The sequence below is a fragment of the Trichosurus vulpecula genome, chromosome 4, assembly GCF_011100635.1.
Source record: "Trichosurus vulpecula isolate mTriVul1 chromosome 4, mTriVul1.pri, whole genome shotgun sequence".
NCBI lineage: Eukaryota > Metazoa > Chordata > Mammalia > Diprotodontia > Phalangeridae > Trichosurus > Trichosurus vulpecula.
The window spans coordinates 425498762-425516486 of record NC_050576.1 but is presented as its reverse complement, the minus strand read 5'-3'; the positions used below and the strand labels follow the sequence as shown (position 1 = coordinate 425516486).

The following is a 17725-nucleotide window of genomic DNA, read 5'->3' as shown; positions in this document are numbered from 1 at the left end:
CATTTAGAAAGATTGAGTGTTTTCTGGTTAAGTCTCTGGGCTCCTTGGGCCTCCTCACTGTTTGAACTGCTCATCATCTGTTTAACTTCTGTAAGAAATGGTGATAGTAGTCTGTGTTGATGTCTTTTTCTTTATCTCCTATTTTCAGCATTAATAACTTTTTTTTACATCAGGTTACAACTTTTGTAATAGGATACTATAGCTTTACATCTCTATACTTCCTTATAAACTAGTACTGATTTTTACCCTTCTTCCAACAAGTCAATGATAAAACTGGCCACTGACTATGGATTAAGAAATGACTAATATATTGGTCATAAGTGATTTCCTATCTATTAAGATATAATCATTTCCATTTTTTACAATTCTGTTCAATTCCTTATGGATAAAACCATATCTCACAACAATTTTTGATCCTGTAGCATCTTAGAAATATTTGTTGGTAGGGTAGATTGATTGTAAACAAAAAACTTCAATACATTATATCTGGTCTTCCATTTCAGTAAAGTTTATAAATAGCTATCTTGGCGTTTTATCAAGCTCATTAAAATTGGATTCAACCTAAAAGAAAAAACAACAAAGAAAAACCAGGGAAAAAATGGATACTCACCATTGTATCTGAACAGACATACTGTTTTCCCTTTTCTTTAAAGGGCTCTAAGATCAATGCGCCAGTAGCAAACGATGAAGTATTCAAAATTTTAAACATCTTCAATGTGTCATTCTGAACAAGAAATTCATGACTACCTTTAAGCTTCACAAGGTCTGAGGGGGAAGAAAGATATATGAATTACATGACGTATACTGAAGAAGTAGGATGGTATAGTCAGTGGAAATAGCATTCCATTTAGAGTAAGAGGACCTGAGTTCCAATCTCAGTTCTGCTAACCTTTATATTAGGAAGGCAGAATTTATGATTTCAAAGAGAATCTCATATGTGCCTAAAAGGTCTGGAACCGCAGGATACAAGGAATTCTCTAGGCAGAAGGCAGAAGAACTAAAGCATGTATTTACACTCCACAGTAACAAGCCCACAAACCAGCGTCCCCATTTTGATATTTTCATCCAAAGCTTCCAGGCCCAATAAGTCCACCTCACAAGGGTAACCAGGAGGCCACAGAGAAGCGAGATGGTATAAGGCAAAATCGTATACATGCTTCCCTTCTACGGTAAGAAGATTACCCACTAGCCTCTAGTCAGCTCTGCTACCGGCAGCTCAGCTTCGGCTGTAGGCGTCTCTGGCTCCAACTGGAAAAGGAAGAGAGGATCTTCAAGCTGTCCTCTCCCCTCTTATAGAGTTTTTGACATCATTAAGCGCCGCCTGAACAACCAGGGCCGATTGGTTCTTGACTTGGCCCCTCCCCCTAGCGTAGACCAGGTTAACACACCTCCCTCAGCCAGCCCCAAGACTCATCACACAGGAAGCTCTCCGATCCCTGGCATGGTCGCTGGGCCTCCTGCCCCGGAAGAGCAAGCCCCAGTGTCCAGGGAAGCTCAATGAGGTAAGCTGAGTCATTCAAAGAAAACAAAGTCCATTCTGGTTACACTCCATCCCTCACAATGTTCTAGGATGCACAATCCAATCATAATTCAAATTAAATTATATATCCTAGAACATTGTGATCCAATTATGCAGGAAACTAAAACATATCGTTCACAATAAAGCAAAACATATCATTCAGTGACATTCCCAAATATTGGATTACGATTCAAATGTGATCCACCCCTAGATCCCAGCCAGATAATCTCTTCAATCAATCATCCCAAAATAATTATTAATAATTCAAATGTCCACCCCTAGATCTTTGTATCCATTACATAGGATCAATAATATCATAACAATAAAACAATATAACAAGGATAACACAAAATAAGTACACAGAACACTATCATCATTCCCCCCCCTCAAACAACTGGGGCTCAAAATCTTGGGGTAAGGGGTGAAGGTCTCATTTTCCATAGCTTCTTCTTACTGAAATTGGATGTAGAGGTGTCCCTGCCCCAAAGAGTCCAATTCCAGAGTTCAGTTCTTTAGCGAGCTGGCAGGAATTTCAAGAATGCTACGTACTTAGGCAGTCACCGGAAACTGCAGGGTGCTTAAACCTGCAGGAGACAGAACTAGCGACAAGGTTAACTAAAACAGAGAACAAAAAGAGTAGGCAAGTATGGGCTATTATCCTTTAAATAAAATCATCTCCAGTATAGTTGAAATTTCAGTTATGCAGAGATCCAATATCAGAGCCAAACTCAGATGGGAAATGTTTCTTTTTAAACGGAACACAATGAGGAAACTAAGTCAAGAGGATCCCACCCTAGATGGAGACCAGGATTGTCCTCCCAGCCTTTCCCCAGATGTACAAGGGAAACCAGGAGGATCCCATCCTAGATAGACTAGGATTGTCCTCCCAGCCTTTCCCCAGATGTACAAGCTTTCATCCGTTAATCACACAAAGTCACCTTCCCTCTGAGTGGCTTGTGTCAATTACCAGCATCAGCCATACCTGTGGGGTCCGTGAATCTAATATTATAGCCCTGTTCACGGTAAAATATATGGTTCAGGGGCACGATTTGGTAATTATCTTCCCCTGAATAGACAACTGTTACAGTGTTGTTCTTCCCATGAGCTATGACTTCTGCAGCCTTTGGAATATCATCTGGCTTCCGTTTTACCCATACCTTAGCTCCCAACTTTATTCTATCAATGGAGCAAGCCCCTTTTGCCCCTCTAGTAGTTATTTTGGGAGGAGGGTCAGTTTTCACAAAGGGTATTTTTTCACAGGGGATAATAATCACTTGAACTATCCTATCATTCCTACCAAATTGTACAGGTTTTTCACCCAAATTCTGGAGTGTCACAACAATTTCTTTTTGATAATTTGAATCTATCACTCCAGCCAATACATGTACTCCTTGAGCTCCTAATCCTGGTTTAGGTAATATCCATCCAAAATGATTCTTGGGGATTCTCATACATACTCCAGTAGGGGTTTTTCTTATCTCTTTCCTATTCAACCTAAAATTCTCTATACAATGTAAATCATATCCTGCCGAACCAGGTGTTCCTGGACATTGTAGGGGGACATCTTCCCTCACAGTCCAAAATTCAATATTTTGGATCTCACGTGTTTGCTGTTCTCTAATCTGCAAATCTGGGGTCATCATTCTGGCTAGAGGTGTACTCCCCCCAAGGGCCTATTATTCAAATTACGTAAGGCAATAGACAAATTATCCTTCCAATGTTGATATGAATTATTAGAGCTTAATTTTATCAGCTGTTCTTTCAACAATCCATTCATTCTTTCAATCAGCCCAGATGCTTGTGGGTAATATGGAATATGATATATCCATTCTATATTATTCAACACACAATATCTTTTCACTTCTTTGCCCTTGAAATGTGACCCATTGTCACTTTGAATCTGCATTGGGGTTCCATAGTATAAACTTACAATATCTAGGGTTTTACAGGTGTTTTTCTGAGTTGCATCCTTATAAGGACAAGCCACTAGTACACCTGAATAGGTGTCAACACACGTACATACATATTTACATCCTTTATCCTGGGGTAGTGGGCCAATATAATCTATCTGCCAAATTTGGGCTGGAACTTTTCCCCTTGCTATCTCTCCAGTTACTATCCTAGGAAGAGTTCATTCTTTTTCTAATTGACATATACAACACCCCTCTGTTATTTGTTTTAACAACGCATGAGAGATACTGATACCTCAATCCTGTGCCCATCGGTGGGTGGCCTGGACCCCTAAATGGCCGGCGCTCTGGTGGACCCATCTTGCTAAGGCTGAGTCATCAGTTGGAGTTGGAGTAGGGACAATACATTCAGTGGCAATCTTTGCTAGTCGATCCGCGTGTGCATTGTACTCACGCTCTGGTGTGGTCAGGGTTGCGTGAGCATCAACATGAAAAACTGACAAATCCGTAACCAAAGACATGTCCCATATATTTTCCCATAACTCTTTACCCCAAACTTGTTTGCCATGAATCTCCCAATTCTGATTCCTCCATATAGGCATCCAAGTAGCTAATCCATTAGCTACTGCCCATGAATCACTAAATATATGACACTGTCCTCCCTTCTCCATTCTGAAGGCCTGATGTACTGCCATCAGTTCAGCCTATTGGCTACTTCCCCCTATCCCAGAACTTTCCAGAGTTCGCCTAGTACAGGGGTTATAGGCTACTGCTTTCCAATGTCTCTTCTGTCCTAAATATTTTGCTGTCCTGTCAGTAAACCAAGCGTGTTTCTTCTGTTCTACACTTAGTCCATCATACCCATTATTCCATTTCACTAAGGATGGCACCATCTGTTGCTTAGATTCAATGGGTTTTTCATTTCTCTCAGTGCCAATGTTCACCACCGATTCATGTAAAGCAGAAACTACACTTTTCCCTGCTCTGGACCTATTCTGAATATACCACTTCCATTTGATTATGCTTGCCTCTTGTGCATGTCCAATTCTGTGAGAAGCTGGGGTACTCATTACCCAAGTCATAATTGGAATTCCAGGCCTTAATATCACTTCATGACCCAGGGTTAGTTACTCAGTTTCTAATAAAGCCCAATATGCAGCTAACAGCTGCTTCTCAAAAGGTGTATACTGCACTCCAGATGAGGGCAGTTTCCTTGACCAAAAGCCTAAAGGTACACTTTGGCTCTGTTGTTTTTGCCACAGACTCCAATTTGCATAGTCATCTTGTACAGTCACTTGTAACTCCACTGGCCCATTTTGCATAGGCCATAAGTCCAGAGCTAATTGTATAGAAGCCTTTGCTTCCTCAAAAGCTCTACTTTGTTCAAGGCCCCAATCAAATTCATATTTCTTTCTGGTGACTTTATACAAGGGTTTTAAAATTTGTCCCAAATGTGGGATGTGGTGTCTCCAATAACCAAATAGCCCTATGAACTTTTGGGCCTCTTTCTTATTAGTAGGGGTGGGAAAATCCTGTATTTTTTGTCAAGCTTGTGGCAGAATTTCTCGCAGTACTCTATTCTACTGTATCCCCAAGAATTTTACAGTTTGAGCTGGCCCTTGAACCTTTGCAGGGTTGATTTCCCATCCTTTGCTTTTCATGTGGTCAATTAATAATGCTAAACTCTCCTCCACTTCTTTTATATTCTTTCCCTGTATCATGATGTCATCTATGTAATATGTAAGTTGTACACCAGGTAGCTTTAATTCATCCAAATGCTCAGCTACAATCCTGTGGCAAATAGTTGGGCTATGAATATGTCCTTGTGGCAGGCGTGTAAATGTATACTGTCAGCCTTGCCAAGTAAAAGCAAACTGGTTCCATTGTTTGGGGTCTATTGGGATTGTAAAGAAGGCATTGGCCAAATCAATAACTGCATACCAAGTCCCTTCATGTTTTTGTATTCTCTCTATTAAAGTAACTGTGTCTGGAACAGCAGCATACAAGGGAGGAGTCACTTTGTTCAGCTGTCTATAATCTACTGTCATCCTCCATGTCCCATCTGACTTTCGGACTGGCCAGACAGGGTTGTTCCATTGAGTAGTTGTAGGGACTAACACTCCTGCCTCAACACATTCTCTTATAGTGTTGGCAATTTCATCTTGCCCACCTGGCACACGATATTGCCTCAAAGTAATTACTTCAGAAGGTTCGGGCAAAGTGATTGGATCCATCTTGATTTTCCCCACTAAGACTGCATTAATGCCTATTTTCCTCACAGCAAATTGATATTTCCCTCCAGGTAAATTTAAGGTCATACCCTTCAAAATGTCTATTCCAATGATGTATTCAGGAATAGGCACAATAACCACACTATATTCTTTCTTGGGTAACTGTCCAATTTTCATCATCAATTTGACTTGTCTGGCTGATATTTCAGTCCCTCCTAGTCCTGTGATGGTAATAGAAGTTCCATGGCTGCATTTGTCTGGATTCCCATAGATAAGGGTGGCCTCGGCCCCAGTGTCTATTAATGCCCTAGTTACTGTACTTGACCCATTTTTCCAATATATGGTCAAGTTAATGTGAGGTCTGCAATCCAGCTTACGTATTTCCTTAATTTGGGCTGGGGCCTGGCCTGTTTCCTAGTATTCCCTGGCATATGATTCACTTGGGTATGAAGGTTCAACATCTGTAGCATTTGTAGGAGCAGTTCTTATTTCCTTATCTCTCCTGTTCTCGAGTCCTTTATCTCAGTACATCCTGTACAATTCATTGGTTGGAATGCCATCTATCATTTCAAAACCTACCCCTGCTCTCAATAGAGCAGTGAACATTTCTTCTCTTGTCACTCCATTTTGGCGCCAAGTTTGCTGGCTATTCACCCTTCTCTCTCAAGGAGATCTATCCCTTCCCCAGTCACCTAAGTCATATAACTGTAAAATCTTATTTATCACCTCTGTAAGATGGGTCCCTACTTCCCCAAGTAACAGATTCAAAATTAGTTGTTTATAAGCAGGGGGAACTGTCCTAATTATTAAATTCCTATGAGGGATTCCTATGGGATCATTGTAATATTTGTCTGCAGTTCCTGTAGCAGTCTTCATTACCTCCTCCTTTAGTCTCATGATACAATCTTTAAGTGAATACCAGGGTCTGTGCTCAGTGGGCCACGTAGAATCATTAGTATATCTCTTATTGCATCCCGCAGCAGCTAATGCCAACAGAGAAGTCCTGCTAGCATCATCTCCTCGCTGATGATGTTCCCTAAAAGCTTGCTGAACTAGAGGATTGTGGCTGATACCTATGAATCTTATACAGTCCCTCTTATCTACTAATATTCCACCGGCCCCTTGATCACTGAGCCTTACCCTCCAAGATATTAATGGTTCTCCTACTCTTTGCCTGAATCTACTCAAAATATCTGTGACCTCTTGTGGTGAGAAATCTTCCTGAAATTCCCCCATAACTAAATTGCCACCTCGGGTTTCTGTCTTCCTCCTCTCTATGGGACGAACGTTTGTCTGAGTATTTAACCATTTCCCATTCTCTGTGTGAGGGATGTCCTGAACCCTAGTAGCGTTTTCTGTCTCAGCCCCTAACATTGTCTCATTTTCCCCCCACTCGCTTCCCCTGCCACCATGGCAAGGACAAAGCAGGCAGTCAGGCTTGGTCTGGGATGAGTTAGGATGCACTCTGGGCTTATTTGGCCTCCTGTTGCTCCTAGCCACATTAATAGAAAAGTTCTCATCTGAGTCAGTGGGTTCTTGAGCAATAATTTGTTCTCCTGCTATCTGAGATTCCCCTTCTTGCTGTGGGGTAGGAGTGCCCACATCTCTTTCACTTAATCTTAACCTTTCATATACTAGCCAGTAGGCTGATAACACTATTCAGCTTTGCCTAGATAGTGATGCCCCTGACTGAATCCCAACCTCTTGTAAACACCTTTTCAAATCCTTAGGATCTCCTCTCTGTAGCCTTGGTTCCCAGTTTTCACAGGGTCCAGCTTTTTTAGCCAATTCCTTTGCTAAGGAGGAATAAAATGGATCCTTCCACCCTGGGATATTCATCTCTTCCTCTGAAGTTCTTCTGCTTCTGAATAGAGATCTTATATCTAGCGATCCCATCCCATCCTCGTCGCCAAATATATTAGGAAGGCAGAATTTATGACTTCAAAGAGAATCTCATATGTGCCTAAAAGGTCTGGAACCGCAGGATATAAGGAATTCTCTAGGCAGAAGGCAGGAGAACTAAAGCATGTATTTACACTCCACAGTAACAAGCCCACAAACCAGCATCCCCATTTTGATATTTTCATCCAAAGCTTCCAGGCCCAATAAGTCCGCCTCACAAGGGTAACCAGGAGGCCACAGAGAAGCGAGATGGTATAAGGGAAAATCGTATACATGCTTCCCCTCTACAGTAAGAAGATTACCCACTAGCCTCTAGTCAGCTCTGCTACCGGCAGCTCAGCTTCGGCTGTAGGCGTCTCTGGCTCCAACTGGAAAAGGAAGAGAGGATCTTCAAGCTGTCCTCTCCCCTCTTATAGAGTTTTTGACATCATCAAGTGCCGCCTGAACGACCAGGGCCGATTGGTTCTTGACTTGGCCCCTCCCCCTAGCGTAGACCAGGTTAACACACCTCCCCTCCGCCAGCCCCATGACTCATCACACAGGAAGTTCTCTGATTCCTGGCATGGTCGCTGGGCTTCCTGCCCCGGAAGAGCAAGCCCCAGTGTCCAGGGAAGCTCAATGAGGTAAGCTGAGTCATTCAAAGAAAACAAAGTCCATTCTGGTTACAACCTTGTATAAGACACTTCATCACTACGAACCTGTTTCCTCTTCTATAAAATGAGGAGTATGGACTAAATTAACTTTAAAGTCCCTTCCAGATTTAAATCCTATTACTAGCCATGTGACTTTGCAGAAGTCAACTCAACTGAGTACTCATTTGCATTAGACATCACATACTTTTTCCATTAACCATCATATACTTCTACTTTTTTCCTTGACTGTCATTCAAATTGCAATCTCCAAATCTTGAAATATCTTTGAGGCTCAAGCATTGACCAGACTTCATCTAAAGTTCCTAGGGTTCAATGATTTCTTTTTTATCCACAGACGTTTCTAGATACATAACTTTATCAAGATGAATAAAATCATCAGTAAAGTTAATAAAGCCAGACATTGATAGGTTCATGGTTTCATGAATATGCATATTCTTTTCAACAGGGTAGATCAAAACACATCTATGACTTCTTAATTCTCAATCAGATTTTCCCTTAAGTCCTCTATAGTGGGCTTACCTCAACATGTAGAGTTTTTACTCTAGATTTTAGTACCTGTGGACACAAGTAAAGCATTCATAGATACTTTACTTGTTGTTTGTCTGTTTTTCATTTATTCTAAGTGATTGTTTCACCTCTTTTCCAATCGTGTATATCAGCTACTTTCTGCATGATCATTGGTGTTATGCCACACCTCTTACACATCTTTCTATTGCCTTTTGGGTCACCCTAATTTTTATTCTTTAGAGGCTGAGCAAGTAATCTTGAAAGATCTTATCTTATTCAGGGGAAATCAGAGGAGAGTTGTAAAGCAAATGCTTTTTCATAAATCACCAAATAAAAGAATAAGCATTTGTATTCTCTGTACCTGTCATTCAATTTGTGACTAAGGAAATGGTCTGCTTCAAGAACTATCTAAGGAAGTCTGCCTGATCCCTTTTCATTCTTTCAGTCCCTTCAATCTTTGCTTGACCATCTCTTTGATCTAGCCTTTAACTGTGGGCTTAACCCATGGAATTATCCTGTAGTTCCTTCTCTTCCCTCTTCTTCTGAATGATCTCATGTGATAGTAAAATATCATAGACTGAAATCTGAAGAATATAGATTTGGAACTAAAAGAACTTTAATAACTACAGAATCCAAAGTCATCATTTCATAGATGACACACTAGAGGCAAAAAGGTTCAGAGACTTGCTTATATTCTTTAGCCTCATTCTTCCATTTGAGCTTCAGGCATCCATCAACCATCTATTGGCCATTTCCCCCTGTATAATAGGTTAAAGAAGCATTACCTAAACATAAAGAGTGCTAGTTTTGTTTTCAGAGAACCTGGGTTCACACCCTAGCTCTGCTACCTAAAACCTGTATGAGTTTATTTGGGTAAAATCTCATCTATAAAATAAAAGTGATGGACTAGAAGACCTCTAGGATTCTTTCCAGGTCTTAATCAATGATCTTCTACTACTAAGGTATCTCAAATTCATTATGTCTAAAAACAACTCAACATCCTTCCCTCCAAATCCAACTCTTTTACATTACCTTTCTTATTTTTACCAAGGGCACCATCCTTCCACTCATGCAAGTTCAATTAAGGGGTCATCTTCAACTTTTTAATCTCCCTTACTCTTCATATCTAATCAGGTGCCATGTTCTGCTGATCCTACTTTTATATTATCTCCCCATCTATTTATTGTCTTCTCTCCACTTATCACTCTAGTTAAAGGTCCTTATCACCTTTCACATGGACTAATACAATAGCTTCCTTACTTGGTCTCCTTACCTCAAATCTCTCTGCTCCCCAATCCATTCCCCAGTTTCCAAAGTGATACACCTAAATTGCAGGTCTGTCTATGTCGCTCACCTGTTCAGAAAGCTCCAGCAGCAAATACAAACTCCTATTTGTCATTTAAAATCCTTCACAATTTGATACTAGCTAATTTTTTACCTATTATTTACTTTCATGCACTCTATGTTCTAGCCAAATGGGTCTACTTAACTGTTCTTCATACATAACACTCCATCTTCCATCTCCATTCCTGAAATGCAGCAGTCTCACGTGCCTGGAATGTTCTTTCTCCTCATCTCTCTCCCTTAGCTTCCCTGGCTTTCTTCAAAAATAAGCTCAAATCTTACCTTCTGCAAGAGGCTTTTTGCAGTTACTCCTATTGCTAATGCCTTACCCCTAAAATTACCTTCAACATATTGTCTCATTGGAATGTGAGCTTCTTGAGGGCAGGAACATCATTTTTGCCTTTCTATCCCCGAGGAAACAGAAAGTGGCTGGCACAGAGTATGCACTTAACAAACGCTTGTTGGGTGACTGACGAATGACCGAATAATGAAAAATGTCACAACAGTAAAATGAATCAGAACTTAGTCTTGATGTCTATTCAACATCTTACCCCTAAAAACCATTTGTTCTCTTCCTGGGTCAAATACACAAGTTGGTTTTAAAGGATCTCCAAGAGACACATTCAGAGCAGCAATTGCTTTCTTTTCTGAAAAATATCATAAAAACACATAGCAAATATTTAAAACTGGCAAGTTAAGGATGCAGTCATTTATAATTAATTTCACATTGACATTATGGAAGACTATAATAACTATAAGAAGAGTCCAAAACAAAAGTAACCTTTTCAAATTCCAAGTGTTCAGTCTGAAGAAAAATTATTTAAATCCTCTTCTCAAATATAGTACATTAGAAAGATTACTGGACTGGAACTAGGAAATTTGTATTTTAGTCTTGACTCTCTTGCTGGCTAACTAAATGGCCTTGGGTAATTCACTTAACTTCTCCAGACCTTGATTTGCTTAACTGTAAACTGAGAGGATCTGATATGATGATCTCTTAAAATCATTTCCAGCTCCAAATTTCCACAATTTTTTCATAATACCAAAAATGAAAGTATTTTTGCTAAGAAGCAGATAAAAAGAATGGGCTAAAATGAAAAGGGTAACACCATTTGAACTTTCCAAAGTATCTTCAAAGATTTTTTTAATGTTACAAATAGAGAGTTCTTTTAATTCCTTACAAATGAAATAGAGCCCCACAAATTTAAGTGAAAATCAAAAAAGAAAAATGGAACATAATTATCAGAATGTAATTAGAATGGAACATCAATTATTAGAATAAAGTTAATGAAAATTGGAGGGTAAGAAAAATAAACTCTGAAGAGTCAAAATACATGTCACAAAGACCCTACACTAAAGCTCAAAAGGAAAAACCCCTTAAGCCAATTTATTTACTTTAGACATTATTCTAATATAAGATTGTTTATATGGTTTCCCAGCCCACAGTAGATTAGATGTTGTAGATTATAGGGAAGAAGGGAAAGTGAGTTACTGCTAGAAGCAGGAATACTGGCAGGTACAAGTGTAATCTTACAAACTGACAATAAGGGAGAAAATAGGAAAAGTTCCAATCTAGAGCCATTTAGTGCCTTAATAGCTCCTCTTGACAAACACAGTAATAAAGGACTGAAGTTTATAATTATCAAAAACCATTTAAATTATGTTCAATATACCTCTTAAGGCAAGGACAAATATAATTTATTTTCGAAAGTTTTAACCAAAAGGTGCTAAAAATTTTTATACTTACAGGGATTAAATTACGTAGAAATTCATCTACATGGAAAAACTCACTCGTTGGAAACAAGTGACATGTGACATAATAGGATCAGAGATGGAAAGGACCTTTGAAGTCATCTAGTGTAATCCCTTCATTTAACAGTTGAAGCAACTGAGGCTCAGAAAAGATTCAGAGTTACAAAATACTAAGGGTTCATAGGTTCATAAACTTAACAGTTGAAAGTAATCTTACATGTCGTCCAGTCCTTGTGGCTCCTCCTGGCTTGGACAGGTGAGTTTTTTGTTTTATTTAGCTAGGAATTAGGCCACCATGATACTTTCTATCTCCATGTTACACCTCTTCATACCTGCCTTTTCTCACCATTCCATTCCCATCCAAGCGCCCCTTTATATGTACCATCTTTCCCCATTATAATGGTGGCTCCTTGAAGGCAGGGACTATCTTGTTGGCTTTTAGAGGTATCCCCACCACTTGGCACAATTCCTGGCACATAGTGAGCAGTTAATAAATGTTTTGTCTATCTACCTACCTACCTAGTGCAGGTGTTCTCAAATTCTGTGTCGTTCACTCCTTCTGACATTCTAGTGAAGCCTAACAGACCACTCCTCAGAATGTTAAGTGTTTAAAACAGAGGATTCCAAAGGAAAACAATTATAAAATATAATTATCAAAATAGTTTTAAAAACAAGTTCATTGAACTAAAGGTTACAAACCCCTGCTCTCAACCAATTTAAGGATAAAGAAGCTAAGGATAAAAGAGGTCAAGTGACTTGGTAAAGGTCAAGGTATTAAGTGGCAGATTTAGGAAGCAAACCCATGTTCTCTGACTCCAAACCCAGCATTCTTCACATTTTATGATGCTGTCTCCTCATATACTCTGACCTTCCTTTTAAAGATGAAGAAAACCAAAAGTCATAATAGAAGGAAGTGGCAGGGCTAAGATTCAAACCCAGATTTTCCGCCTCCAAATCCAGCAACCTTTTTGTTATACAATGATTTAAAGAAGGAGAAGGAGGGAAGGGGATAAGCATTTATATTGTACCTACTAGGTGTCAGGCATTCTTCTAAGAGCTTTAGGCATTGTGCTAATTACTCCTACAAGGTTAAAGGGTACATTTCAAAATACTTAAAAGAATTTGTCAAAATTCTAATATTAACTATGAAAACAAAACAAAAAATATCCAAAAGATTCAAACAATTAAGGTCATACTTTGTTCATCTTCATAAGAATCTGTATTAACTTCTTCCCTTTTTCTGTTAGACTTCTTTCTGGGTGAAACTCTGTCATTAGATACTGTAGCATTGACTGTAAATCCACCTAAAATAAAAAAGGAAGGTTTATCATTAATTTCAACCTCAGTCTTCATTACATAATTTTTACAATTATTTATATAATAGGAAGAAATGCTTTTTATTATCTAAAGTCACCAAAAGGTCAGAAGGAAGGGAGAAAAAGGAGAGTGTTTTGATAAACTACTTTTCTATTGCTAAAGATTTCTCATGCCTTCTGAGATTCAGTAGAATGTATAGAAATAAAAGACACAAAAGATCATACAGTTCCTCTTAAAATGGAATGAAATACATTCCAATCAAAATTAAACATGCCTTCAGAGTGTACTTGCTCTCCTCTCCAGTATTCCAAAGGTTTCATTTTAATTCTTGTAGTGCAATGAACACCTGGCATTTTGTCAGGAAGGTCTTTTTATAGATGTTCAACAAAAACAGAAGGAAATAAAGTTACATATTTTGGACAAGATGGAGCCACATCAGTTATTCCACACAGGTCTCCAAATATCTCCTTGAAATTAATTTCTTCACTGTAAAGACAAGCAACTTTGCAAGACATAAGAACTCTGATACCGACCAATCATGATTCCAGAGAACTAATGATGAAGCATGCCACTCACCATCTAACAAAGTGTAACAGACTCAGTACAGAATGAGCGATAAATGTTCTGGACATGGCCAACGAGGGAATTTGATTTCCCTTATGCATATTTGTTTCAAAGGTTTATGTTTTTTTTTCTCCCAATTTCTTTGGGGAGGGAGGGAGTGGGAAGAAAAACAATTATTTCTATTAATTGCAATAAATTTAATTTTAACAATGCAAAGAAGAGAAGAGAAGGAAAGCCAAAAACAATCATAGTTGAATAGCTTTGGAAGCAACAAAATGAACTTAAGATGTACTTAAAAGAAAAGCAAGTTTACATAATAGAGAATGAGTTTCCTGTACAATCCTCTTTTCCTGCTATGTATATGGAAATGCTAATTGTATTTCATGTTTGAATTTAAAAAACAGAAAAAAGAAAATTAATTTCTCTTATAGTTCTATGATTTTGGGAGGTAGCCTCCTAAATATTTTATACATTCTACAGTTGTTTGAAAAGGTCCATTCATTCCTATGCTTTTTAGAAATTGTTTTTCTCAGACATGGGTATATTTTGTTAAAAGTTTTTCATACATCTATTAAGACCATCATGTTATATTATCATAATTTTTGCTATTAATACAAACTTAAAGAGGGTATCCTGGCATTTTAAACAACATACAAGAAAGAAATAAGAAGTTTGGGAGGAAGGACAGAGAAGCAAGACAGCTTTGAAAGTAATAGTTAGCTGAATTATATATTTGAAAGAAAAGGCAACCTGTATTGTAAAGAAGATTCCCAGTTTCACATATCATCTTTTTCTACTCTGGAAATTTTCTTTATGTATTTTTTCAGAATAAAAATTAAATTAAAAAATAATTTTTACTGGGAAAAATTTTTTTACAATCAGTGTCTCTGATAAAGGCCTGATTTCTAAAATATATAGAGAACTGCATCAAATTTATAAGAATACAAGTCACTCCCCAATTGATAAATGGTCAAAGGATATGAACAGGCAGTTTTCAGAGGAAGAAATTAAAGCTATCTATTAGTCATATAAAAATTCTCTAAATCACTATTGATTAGAGAAATACAAATCAAAACAATTTTAAGGTATCACATCACACATCAGATTGGCTAATGTGACAAAAAAGGAAAATGATAAATGCTAGAGAAGATGTGGGAAATTGGAACACTAACACATTGTTGGTGGAGTTGTGAACTGATCTAACCATTCTGGAGAGCAATTAGGAATTATGCCCAAAGGGCAATTGACCCAGCAATACCACTTCTAGGCTATATCCCAAAAAGATCACAAAAGTGGGAAAAGGACTCACATGTACAAAAATATTTATAGCAGCTCTTTTTGTGGTGGTAAAGAATTCAAAATGGGATGACAAATTGGAACGGATGTTCATCAACTGTGGAGTGGCTGAACAAGCTGTGGTATATGAATATAATGGAATACTACTTTACTGTAAGAAATGATGAGCAGGCAGACTTCAGAAAAACCTGGAAAGACTTATATAAACTGATACTGAGTAAAGTGAGCAGAACCAGGAGAACATTGGTACACAGTAACAGCCACATTGGGCAATGACTGACTTTGACAGACTTAGCCCTTCTTAGCAATGCAAGTGTCTAAGGCAACCCCAAAAGACTCATAATGGAAAATGCTATTCACATCCAGAGAAAGAACTTTGGATGGAGTCTGAATGCAGATGAAAGCATACTATTTGCTTTCCTTTTCTTTTGTTGTTTTATTTCTTCTTTGCCATGGTTCTTCCATTAGTTATAATTCTTCTTTACATCATGACTAACGTGAAAATATTTAACATGAATGCATAAGTAGAGCCAATATTGGATTGCACACTGCCTTGGGAATGGTGTAGGAAAGGAAAAGGGAAAAAATCTGAAATTCAAAATCTTACAGAAGTGAATGTTGAAAACTAAAAATAAATAAATTTAAAAAATAATTTTTGCTATAAAATAATAAATGTTGTCTGACTAGTAGACAGACTGCTAGACTTGGAGTCAGGGATCATAAATTAAGGGAAGGAAATTGGTAGTCAGAAAGCCCTAGGTTCAAATCATAACTTTAATACTTCCTAGGTATGTAAGCTTACTCTAGTCATAAACTCTGCATATTAATTTTCATATTTGTAAAACAGGGATGATAAGAATACCTGTATTAACCACCCACATGACTACTGTGAGGCTTAAATAAGATAATATTCAGAAGCACTCTACAATCTGTAAGGAATTTTACAAACATTATGTATTCATCTAATAATTTCAGTCAGATTATTTTGTATCATATTATGTTACTAAAATTGTTTTCAATTTTTCATTGAATTTCTAGTTAAGTAAATCACCAAATTGTCTAGAAAGATAATTTTGACTCTTCTTCACCTATGATTATTCTCTTAATTTCACTGTCTTGGTGTGATTCCGATACCATACCAAATAAAAATAAACACAATGAACACCCTTGCTTTACATCATTTCTTAGAACATATTTCATTACATTCATATGCCATAAATTATCTAATTACTCCCCAACAAATGGGTGCTCCCTTACTTTCTTCTTTAATAAAAACAAAAATTGCTACGTTTGTATGTATACAGTCTTTTATCGGTATCTTATCTCTTTGAGATATGTGTTTAGCAGTCAGTATCTCTACATTAATGGGAATATACAGTTTAATGACTTTGCAGGGATAGTTCCAAATTGCTTTCCAAGACTGGTTCAATTCAAAACTCCAGCAATAGTTCATTACAGTTCTTGACTAAACACCCACAACTGTCACTAACCTTGTCATCATTCCCAATATTTAGGTGTATAGTAAACACTCAAGAGCTATTTTAATTTTGATTTCTATTAGGCATTTGTGATACTTTTTTCTCCAGTTATGGATAGTTTAGATTTCTTCCCTTGAAAGATGTATCTTCCAATCCTTGACCATATCTGTTGGGGAATGGATCTTGTTCTTTTACATTTGCATGAATTCCCTATGCCTCTCAGACATCAGTCCTATGTTAGAAATATTTGCCACACAGTTTTCCAAGTTAACTGTTTTCAAATTAATTACACTGATTTTGTTTGGGTAAAAAGTTTTCAAGTTTATGTACTGTGGAACATTTTAATATCATTTTTTGTAATTTCAATAAGACTCAGAGTCTGAACTGATTAACCAGAAGAAAAGACTGATCCTAACAGTCTTTTTGTTCTTTGAGTAAACTCAGAATACCTCTGTCTCATGTCAACAAGCCCAGATGGGGTTAAGAGCATTCATTCCTTCCTCAGCTCATAGCCATTAGGGATGAGAACGTTGACCCGAGACACTATTTTGAATTATGTGACTTTTTCTTATCTTAATATTTTATGGAATGTTAATGGCAAATTAAACACAGAGATCCTAGGTTGTAATTCCAATTGATACTTTGTTAACTATCCTGACTTCTTGTATTTACAATCTATTCCATTAAGGAAAATCCTCTTCTTGTATCATGGCTAAACATACATGGGGATCATAAAAGTGAGGTAATACAGACATGCTGAGTCTGCTAAAAATAATGTATATAAGTTTTCTCATTCATTTGTTCAGACAGAACTTATGCTCTGACTCCTTGTATGTACAAGTAAACTAACTCCGCTATGCTTTAAGGGAAAATAATAAACAATATGGATTTTTCTATCACCTAGCTTGTTTGCCTCCTTTATCCAACTTTCAGGTTTAACAGTACAAAACTATTCATTTTTTTTTTTTTACTCCATCTAAACTTTAGTTAAGAACATTTCCCCATCAATACTGGTAGATTCTACTCCAATTTGTTTACGGTATTCATTTTAACATTTAGGACACATATCTACTTTGGGGCTTATTGTTTTATATGGCATAATATGCTGATATAAATTTAATTTTCCCAAGACTGCTTTCCAATTTTTTCTGCAGTAGCTGTCCACTGTGAGTGAATTCTTGCCCTGATGGTACCCTAGGGTTTAATAACATTATGTTACTGTATTCAATTGTTTCTGGATCTTATGCACCTA

The 17725-nt window shown here is 37.6% G+C and overlaps 1 protein-coding gene across 1 annotated transcript in view; it reads right to left on the bottom strand.

Moving 5' to 3' along the window:
- LOC118848678 (centromere protein C-like) overlaps nt 1-17725 on the bottom strand; it is a 71063-nt gene that overhangs the window by 4135 nt on the left and 49203 nt on the right. The window contains exons 12-14 of the mRNA XM_036757680.1: nt 13015-13122; nt 10618-10713; nt 611-765 (exon numbers count right to left, since the gene is read on the bottom strand). Coding sequence (XP_036613575.1) covers nt 611-765; nt 10618-10713; nt 13015-13122 — 359 coding nt within the window. The remainder of the gene's footprint in view (nt 1-610; nt 766-10617; nt 10714-13014; nt 13123-17725) is intronic.